The 10345-nt window shown below is 43.9% G+C and overlaps 1 protein-coding gene across 2 annotated transcripts in view; it reads left to right on the top strand.

Moving 5' to 3' along the window:
* The first annotated feature begins 165 nt into the window (after window positions 1–165).
* Window positions 166–10345, top strand: part of LOC121569547 (protein tweety homolog 3-like) — a 63413-nt gene continuing 53233 nt past the window's right edge. For both annotated transcript variants that reach the window (XM_041880603.2, XM_041880604.2), the window contains exon 1: window positions 166–1228. In XM_041880603.2, coding sequence (XP_041736537.1) covers window positions 1103–1228 — 126 coding nt within the window. In that variant the 5' untranslated portion in view covers window positions 166–1102. The remainder of the gene's footprint in view (window positions 1229–10345) is intronic.

Below are 10345 nucleotides of genomic sequence, written 5' to 3'. Positions count from 1 at the left end.
GTTTGTTCATTCTTCCCTTTACTCAGCAGGTCGACTCGACAATTCGCGCTTACTCAAAATATGCCTGGGTGTGTGTAGCTTCACCAACTCGCCACCAGAGGTCACTACACACAAATAATTTGCACGAGACAGCTGTGATGCGTGAGGAGTGGGGTTGTTGTGGGTACGAGCGGGACGGCAATCTGCATCGGATGGTGTGGAGGTTGCTGCATCGTTGTCCCCTGAACAGTTCACCGGATTGTTGTTTATCTTTAGTGCATGAACAGGAATAGTCGACTTTAAACTACTTTGCAATACAGTAAAAGACTTGGCCGTCATCAGAGCATTTTGGAAAATTGAAGAAAGCCGAGATGTCAAAGACAAAGGGCCCAAATGGAACTGGAGCAACCACGGACGGGGCACGGACATATCCGTTAGCCTGCTGCTAGCTTGATCAATTGGAACACGAGGAACTATCAACTGGCTATGACTAATAACGAGGAAAGGATAGTCAAATTGTAGTCCAGAAGGAATGGTTGAGAATCAATCAAATGTTTTAGGTACGCATTTTTTATTGCAAAAGTATTTGAATGGAATGGATGCGGTCTGTAGAATTGATTAACAACAATAGCTAGCCGGCTAGCTAGCTAACGTTACTTGCATGTTGAATTGGGAAGCTATCCAGTTAGCCAAATAACGTTACGTCATCTGTACACTAGTTAACCAGGCAGGCAACTACAATAAGGTGGATGGACTGTCACCTGCGTGTGGGTGCTGGTGAAGTTAGTTGACTGGGTAGGCCATTATTCTTCCTTCAGCTTTTTTTCGACACAGTTTAGTATTACGAAATGACAAGTGAACATGGGAGTGTTATAGGACAGTGGATATAGTTAGCTACCGTTTTGGCAGGACAGTAGGAAAGAAGTGACAACCGATATCTCAGGTACAGTAACGTTGGACTACAATGCAGTAGGTCTGACGTTCTGCATTCGGACATAGGGATCTCTGGTTTTGCTGGACCGCTTGCTAACAAAAACTTTATGACGCAGGCTCAGTTTATTATTTCATTTTTGACTGACCACACCGGTCACAGTTTCCCTAAAGCTTCCACAGCCCTCATACCATGGCAGCGGTTGTCAACTACTCACCACCATGGTGGGTGAACCTGCTACACCGACTCCCTCATTTCAACCTTCAATTCGAACAGACAAGCAGTGATTTTCGCCCAGAGGACTCGTCATATCAACAGGTAACTTTTGAAATGCACTTACTTGAACTGTGCCTTGTGAATCAGAAGCAATACATGTCTCAGTCAAACATACGTTTGTAAACAAAGGAGTTGCCAGTTGGTTGCTGTTGTTTGATGTATGAAAATATTCTGGGATGATGCAATTGATAGAGGATTTTGGGGGAGTTGAACAAATGGGGCAGGCATCAGCACAGACCAAAGACAATGCTTATTAAACTTGTTTGGTGCAGAGCCTTTGAAAGAATACGGTACTCAAGACTCCTTATTAACCGTAATTCCCTAGGCATGGTACAGTATATAGGCCTAGACCTAGTCCCTGCTGAGACTGGGGGGTGACTGACAACTACTCTTGCAGGCTATATTCCTCAAACTGTTGGCGTGTTGATTTCCCATTGCAGAAACAGCCACTGTTGCCTTCTGACAAGACATGACATGTATGGATTCCAGGGATGGGTGGAGATGGATTAAAGACAGCGGTCTTTAAACTGACTCATGTCATAACAGGGATCCCATATGTCATAAATTGCTGCATAATCATAACTATTAATCTAGGCTTGTTTTCCAGTTCTCCTAATTAAGTGTATGTGGGGGGAGAATAATGCCCATTTACTGTGTGTCCATTATGGCTTTGGCCTGTGCAACAGCAAACAGAAACTATGGACATTTTAAGTTAACTAGCTAATCACAGGAGATGGGTATTTCCGAAACGAGCTTGTCTGCTTCCAAAGTGTATGGAGGAGGACAAGAGATTAACAGATGGCTTCCCCTTCTTTGTCAGCTGCTGTGGGTATCACGACAACAGAGTTGTCACAACAGGCTAAAAAAAGAGGGCTGTATTTTCTGGCACTGGGTGTGACTGTCAGTTGAGTGCTCAGGGAGAAGGGAAAGGGAGATTGCCAGAGCTGCTCATTCACAGCTTCTAGGGCCAAGATAACCTGTCAGTTATCAGACTTAATACTGGGCTGGGCCGTGGGCCTGCTGACCAAACACTTCATCCAGCCTACACATCTCAAGATAACCCCAGATTAAGTCATGCTGAAGGAATTGAATGTACTATCCCCGACCTACAAAGTAATTTCTCAAATTTCTTGAGATAACTCTGTCCTAACCAAGGCAAGCTGTGGGCCATGTCAGTGTGAATGAGACTCAGTTATGTCTGTAATGTGCCATGTGTTAGCTGATGATTAGTCTGTTAGGCATTATTGGCATTCATTCTGCAGACAGAGCCCAGCACCAATAGGTCATTAAGACCTTGATGTATGACCTTTGACCTGAGGTTGTCGTTTGGCTGCCTGATTTTACATTTAATAATTTAGCAGATGCTCTTATCCAGAGTGACTTACAGTTAGTGCATTCATCTTAACGGAGAATTTTATAATAATAATAATAATATGCCATTTAGTAGACGCTTTTATCCAAAGCGACTTACAGTCATGTGTGCATACATTTTTACGTATGGGTGGTTCCGGGAATCGAACCCACTACCCTGGCGTTACAGGGCATCCAGAAAACATGAACTGATGCTCCAAAAACACCCAAATATGTCCTTTTACAAACGGCAAAGCTCTCAGTATCCTGATGCAGGTCTTTAGATGTTTTACACATGACATTTTGTCATACCAAACTGTATCTGCAACTTTATAATACATTTTCTTAACTCAAGCGATAATTTCTAGCGTGCACATATTGGCGTGCATGCATGTATTTCCTTGTTCCTTACGCTTCTGCTTATACCTCAGTGGCTACTGCGCACATATAAGTTAGGGGAGGGGGCGTGGCTCAGAAACACACTAGGCAGTCCACAACAACGTGTCCACTGTAAACGCAGAGCTGCTAGCTAGCTGCCGTTCGCTAATCTACCATGCAAGCTAAATTCTTTTTTACTATGCTACCAACATGTCTGACTAGAAAATACAAGGAGGAAATGTTCGAATTTGCAAGCGAGCGTTATTTATTTGAACAGGCATACACAGACGAAGATCTTCAACAGATGGAGGATGACGGCAAAAGGAGAGGGAGGGACTGAGCAGGCAGGAGCTCAGGCAGATATTCATCCAGCAGCTGAGATGCGACTCAGGACATCTGGGATCTGGTGGTATACCTGTGGGCAATGCCAAGCGATGCCCACTGAAGACAAGTATCTTTGCTGCGCAGAGTTGGACCTGCTTATACCAGCTTTGGAAAATCTATACTGAACAAAAATATAAATGCAACAATTTTACAGAGTTACAGTTCATATAAGGAAATCAGTCAATTGAAATAAATTCATTAGGCCCTAATCTATGGATTTCACATGACTGAGCAGTGGCGCAGCCATGGGTGGGCCTGGGAGGGCATAGGCCCACCCACTTGGGCGCCAGGCACACCCACTGGGGTGCCAGGCCCAGCCAATCGGAATGAGTTTTTCCCCACAAAGGGGCTTTATTACAGACAGAAACACTCCTCAGTTTGCATCAGCTGTCCGGGTGGCTTGTCTGACGATCCCGCAGGTGAAGAAGCCGGATGTGGAGGTCCTGGGCTGGCGTGGTTACACGTGGTCTGTGGTTGTGAGGCAGGTTGGACGTACGGCCAAATTCTCTAAAATGACATTGGAGGCGACTTATGGTAGACAAATAAACATTACATTCTCTGGCAACAGCTCTGGTGGACATTACTGCAGTCAGCATGCAGCATGCAGTTGCATTGTGTTGTGTGACAAAACTGCACATTTTAGAGTGGCCTTTTATTGTCCCCAGCACAAGGTGCACCTGTTTTTTCATACATTTACATTTTAGTCATTTAGCAGACGCTCTTATCCAGAGCAACTTACAGGAGCAATTAGGGTTAAGTGCCTTGCTTAAGGGCACATCGACTGATTTTTCACCTAGTCGGCTCAGGGATTAGAACCAGCGACCTTTCGTTTACTGGCACAACGCTCTTAACCAATAAGCTACCTGCCGCCCCATTACGGCGTTCTCTTTGAAGAAAATATGTCAATGCCATTGCCATCGAATGACCGCAGCAGCAGGGTTTGTGACGACGTGCGACTATTTAGGGAGAAGTGGGAGAAAACCCATCGGACTTTGCTTGAATGGTTTTGTGCGTCGAAATAGGATCTGTATTAGAAAATGTTATATGCAGAAAAGACAACAGACAAGGACAAGGTAGGCATATCTTTATTTTTGACTTGTTAATGTTGTGTCAATACAAAAATGTGACCGATCCTCTCCAAACTAGCATTTGTTAATTTGTTGATTAATATTTATAAGTAATAACCTGAATAATAATGAAATGACATGATAATAACGAAGTGTAATGTCTTGTTTCAAGTAGATTTTTATTAAGACGCATATCAATGTCAACAAGTGTACAAATATAATTGTTACCTCCCCTTTTTTGATTACCATTTGTGTGGTGGCTGTGCTTAGGGAGCAGGAACTCACACTGGGGTGCCGGCACCAGAGTGGGAACGTTCATTTTGTCCTTTTGGAGCGACAGTGGTAAGGGGTAGGAGTCCGAATCAGCTACAATCTGGGCCTTGACTGGTCTTGGAACACATGCGATGTTCTTGGGTGGTCGTCTTGGAAGTTGTACGCGGGAGAGTGGGTCCTTGTCCTCCCGTCTTTTCAGCACACGCTCTACCAGGTCCAACCGGAAGGTCTGTTTTGTTGGCTCGTAAATGTTCTTAGTGTCCCATGCTTTGGTTTGTTTTGAGAGAACCATACTGTACCTAGGTGTGCCTGAGGAGAAATGAAATTTTTTCACTTCCGCATAAGATTTACTCACGAAGTCTGCCTGGTGTCTACCTTTCCTGAAAATAAGAGTCTACAAAGATATGAAAACAATGACGATGTGATTAGCTTCTCCCTAACCCTAGACAATGTCTCCAGTCACCATGGCCCTTTATAGAATCCATGACCTGTCCATTATAGAATCCATGACCTGTCCATTGCAAAACCATCACATTTTACCTGCAGCAGTGGTTGCCTGTCAGGTGTTTTTGGCCGGGGCTACAACAAAAATGTGTGATGTGGGGGTTACTCGTGAACCAGAGTTGGGAAACACTGATCTAAGGTGTAAGGTCTTCAAATTCTAACACATGTTGAAATCTGAAAAGCTTCTGAGAGTACAATGTAATCGACTCACTTGTGGTGCAACTTCATGGGTTGGTTCTAGCTGACTTGGAGCAGTGGTCAATTCACTTGAGGTTTCCTTTGACATAAAAAAACCATAAGCAACAAGACAACAATGCCAAATCAGTCTTTTATACATATAAGCGAAAGCATTATTGGTAACTGTTGATAAGCAGTGTCAATAAGCAGTATTATTTCTGATAACTATATATACTGTATATTTTCTCATTGCATTGTCGCATATTAGGATTGCACATCTGGGAACCATTTTCAACAAAAACTACTTCAGTCCCCTTGTCGTCGCCTGGCTAATCTCGTGAGTGACTGACTGAAAACGTAGCTAGCTAGCTACCTAATACCTGTGCCTGTAGCACACCTCCTACTTACACGCACGTAGCGAGAGAAACAGGGACGTACACGCATGCACGGCAATATGCGAGCAACGGAAATTAGCGCTCGAGTTCAACAAAATGGATTATAACGTTGTGGATAATGTTTGGTATGATAAAACTTTGTGTGCAACATCTAAAGACCTGCATCATGATACTGAGAGCTTTGACGTTTGTAAAATGATGAATTTGGGTGTTTTTGGAGCCTCAGTTCATGTTTTCTGGATGCCCTGATTATTTAAGATACTATTTGAAGAGGTAGGGTTTCAGATGTTTTCGGAAGATGGGCAGGGACTCTGCTGTCTTAGCTTCAGAGGGAAGCTCGTTCCACCGTTGGGGTGCCAGGACAGAGAAAAGCTTGGACTGGGCTGAGCGGGAGCTGCCTTCCGGTAGGGGTGAAAGGGCCAAGAGACCAGAGGTGGCAGAATGGAGTGCTCGGGTTGGGGTGTAGGGTTTGAGCATAGCCTGAAGGTAGGGAGGGGCAGTTCCTCTTGCTGCTCCCTAGGCAAGTATCATGGTCTTGTAGTGGATGCACGTTTTGACTAGAAGCCAGTGGAGTGTGTGGAGGAGCGGGGTGACATTGGAGAACTTGGGAATGTTGAACACCAGGCGGGCTGCAGCGTTCTGTATAAGTTGCAGGGGTTTCATGGCACAAGCAGGGAGCCCAGCCAACAGCAAGTTGCAGTAGTCAAGACGGGAGATGACAAGTGCCCGGAAGTAAGGTCGTACTCTATGGATGTTGTAGAGCATGCAGGAGAGAGTCACTGGTTTGATGTTTGCAGAGAACAACAGGGGGTTGTCCAGGGTCAAGCCAAGGTTATTTGCGCTCTGGGAGGGGGGCACTGTGGAGTTGTCAACCATGATGGAGAGGTATTTGAGCAGGAAGGCCTTCCCCGGGAGGAAGAGCAGCTCCGTCTTGTCAAGGTTGAACTTGAGGTGGTGGGCCGACATCCAAACTGAGATATCTGCCAGGCACGCAGAGATGTGTCTCCCCACCTGGGTGTCAGAAGGGGGGGGGAGTAGTTGAGTGTCATCCACATAGCAATGATAGGAGAGACCATGTGAGAATATGACGTGAGAGTACGTGGTGCAGACACAGACCCTCTCCACGACACCTGGTAGGAGCGGCCTGCCAGGTAGGACGCAATCCAAGAGTGTGCTGAGCCTGGGAGGGTGGAGAAGAGGATCTGATGGTTCACAGTGTCGAAGGCAGCGGATAGATCTAGGAGAATGAGAACAGAGGAGAGTATGAAAAATGTATGCACTCACTAACTGTAAGTCGCTCTGAATAAGAGCGTCTGCTAAATGACTGACTAAAATGTAAAAATGAGAGAGAATCAGCTTTGGCAGTGCGGAGAGCCTCCGTGACACGGAGAAGAACAGTCTCGGTTGAGTTACCCGTCTTGAAGCCTGACTGGTTAGGGACAAGAAGATCGTTCTGAGAGAGATAGCGAGAGAGTTGGTCAGACAGCACGCTCAAGTGTTTTGGAAAGAAAAGAAAGAAGGAATACCTGTAGTTTTTAAACCTGTTCTTTATTATGACAACTCTGTTCAATAACACTCAGGCAGCTGTCAAGTGTCAAGCATATAGGATGTATTAAATGTGCACGAAAACAGTGTTATATAGATGTTACCAGTGGTGGGAAAGTACCCCAATTGTCATACTTGAGTAGAAGTGAAGATACCTTTTTAATAAAAAAGGACTTAAGTAAACGTGAAAGTCACCCAGTAAAATACTACTTGAGTAACAGTCTAAAAGTATTTGGTTTTAAATATACTTAAGTATCAAAAGTAAATGTAATTGCTAAAATATACTTAAGTATCAAATGTAAAAGTATAAATCATTTCAAATTCCTTATACAGTGGGGGAAAAAAGTATTTAGTCAGCCACCAATTGTGCAAGTTCTCCCACTTAAAAAGATGTGAGAGGCCTGTAATTTTCATCATAGGTACACGTCAACTATGACAGACAAATTGAGGAAAAAAAATCCAGAATATCACATTGTAGGATTTTTTATGAATTTATTTGCAAATTATGGTGGAAAATAAGTATTTGGTCACCTACAAACAAGCAAGATTTCTGGCTCTCACAGACCTGTAACTTCTTCTTTAAGAGGCTCCTCTGTCCTCCACTCGTTACCTGTATTAATGGCACCTGTTTGAACTTGTTATCAGTATAAAAGACACCTGTCCACAACCTCAAACAGTCACACTCCAAACTCCACTATGGCCAAGACCAAAGAGCTGTCAAAGGACACCAGAAACAAAATTGTAGACCTGCACCAGGCTGGGAAGACTGAATCTGCAATAGGTAAGCAGCTTGGTTTGAAGAAATCAACTGTGCGAGCAATTATTAGGAAATGGAAGACATACAAGACCACTGATAACCTCCCTCGATCTGGGGCTCCACGCAAAGATCTCACCCCGTGGGGTCAAAATGATCACAAGAACGGTGAGCAAAAATCCCAGAACCACACGGGGGGACCTAGTGAATGACCTGCAGAGAGCTGGGACCAAAGTAACAAAGCCTACCATCAGTAACACACTACGCCGCCAGGGACTCAAATCCTGCAGTGCCAGACGTGTCCCCCTGCTTAAGCCAGTACATGTCCAGGCCCGTCTGAAGTTTGCTAGAGTGCATTTGGATGATCCAGAAGAGGATTGGGAGAATGTTATATGGTCAGATGAAACCAAAATATAACTTTTTGGTAAAAACTCAACTCATCGTGTTTGGAGGACAAAGAATGCTGAGTTGCATCCAAAGAACACCATACCTATTGTGAAGCATGGGGGTGGAAACATCATGCTTTGTGGCTGTCTTTCTGCAAAGGGACCAGGACGACTGATCCGTGTAAAGGAAAGAATGAATGGGGCCATGTATCGTGAGATTTTGAGTGAAAACCTCCTTCCATCAGCAAGGGCATTGAAGATGAAACGCGGCTGGGTCTTTCAGCATGACAATGATCCCAAACACACTGCCCGGGCAACGAAGGAGTGGCTTCGTAAGAAGCATTTCAAGGTCCTGGAGTGGCCTAGCCAGTCTCCAGATCTCAACCCCATAGAAAATCTTTGGAGGGAGTTGAAAGTCCGTGTTGCCCAGCGACAGCCCCAAAACATCACAGCTCTACAGGAGATCTGCATGGAGGAATGGGCCAAAATACCAGCAACAGTGTGTGAAAACCTTGTGAAGACTTACAGAAAACGTTTGACCTGTGTCATTGCCAACAAAGGGTATATAACAAAGTATTGAGAAACTTTTGTTATTGACCAAATACTTATTTTCCACCATAATTTGCAAATAAATTCATTAAAAATCCTACAATGTGATTTTCTGGATTTTTTTTTCTCATTTTGTCTGTCATAGTTGACATGTACCTATGATGACAATTACAGGCCTCTCTCATCTTTTTAAGTGGGAGAACTTGCACAATTGGTGGCTGACTAAATACTTTTTTTCCCCACTGTATGTGCATGAATTTGACCCTTTTCCTGTCCTGCTAAGCATTCAAAGTAATTTTGAGTGTCAGGGAAAATGTATGGAGTAAAAAGTAAATTATTTTCTTTAGGAATGTAATGGAGTACAAGTTGTCATAAATACACTGAACAAAAAAAATATAAGCAACACGCAACAATGACTGGGTAGGGGTGCAGCCATGGGTGGGCCTTGGAGGGCATATGCCCACCCACTTGGCAGCAAGGTCCACCCACTGGGGAGCTAGGCCAGCCAATCAGAATGAGTTTTTCCCCACAAAAGGGCTTTATTACAGTCAGAAATACTCCTAAACTTGAGACATCTGTGGCATTGTGTTGTGACAAAACTGCACATTTTTAAATGGCATTTTATTGTCCCCAGCATAAGGTGCACCTGTGTAATGATCATGCTGTTTAATCAGCTTCTTGATATGCCACACCTGTCAGGTGGATGGATTGTCTTGGCAAAGGAGAAATGCTCACTAACAGGGATGTAAACATATTTGTGGCCAACATTTTAGAGAAATTAGCTTTTTGTGCGTATGGAATTTTTTTTTTTTTTTTAGCTCATGAAACATGAGACCAACACTTTACATGTTGCATTTATATTTTTGTTCAGTGTAGTAAAGTACAGATACCCCCAAAAATGACTTAAGTAGTACTTTAAAGTATTTTTGCTTAAGTACTTTACACTACTGGATGTTACAGACAGTGTTAGCAGGGCAGGCTTTATGCTGTCCAGCACACTTTTCACTAGGCTATAACCTGCTTTCAGTCTTTAAAGGTCTTTAAGGGTAATGGGCCAAGTATGTCAGGGAATAATTAGACAGTCGGACAGATTATTGATGCTGACATTCTTGCCGTCCCTGGTGACTGAGGGCTACCCCCCTCCAACATCCCTCTCCCTCTCCACAGTCTTTCTTGACGCCTATAATATTCTACCCATCTTCTACTCACCAACCCATCTCTTATCTATACCTACTTAGGCCATACCTCACACCTGACTACTGTAAACATGATTGAAACATACAGTATATGATGATCAGGATTCCTAATTTCTGCCCTGTAGTGCTCTGCCTGGTTCAAGCAGCAGGGTAATGGTGATGAGGCATACTACTGTAGCGAGTAAATCCATTTGAATTCAA

This window comes from Coregonus clupeaformis, chromosome 7 (assembly GCF_020615455.1).
Source record: "Coregonus clupeaformis isolate EN_2021a chromosome 7, ASM2061545v1, whole genome shotgun sequence".
Classification (NCBI taxonomy): Eukaryota; Metazoa; Chordata; class Actinopteri; order Salmoniformes; family Salmonidae; genus Coregonus; species Coregonus clupeaformis.
The sequence above is the reverse complement of the archived record's forward strand: the minus strand, read 5'-3'. Positions and strand labels throughout refer to the sequence as shown.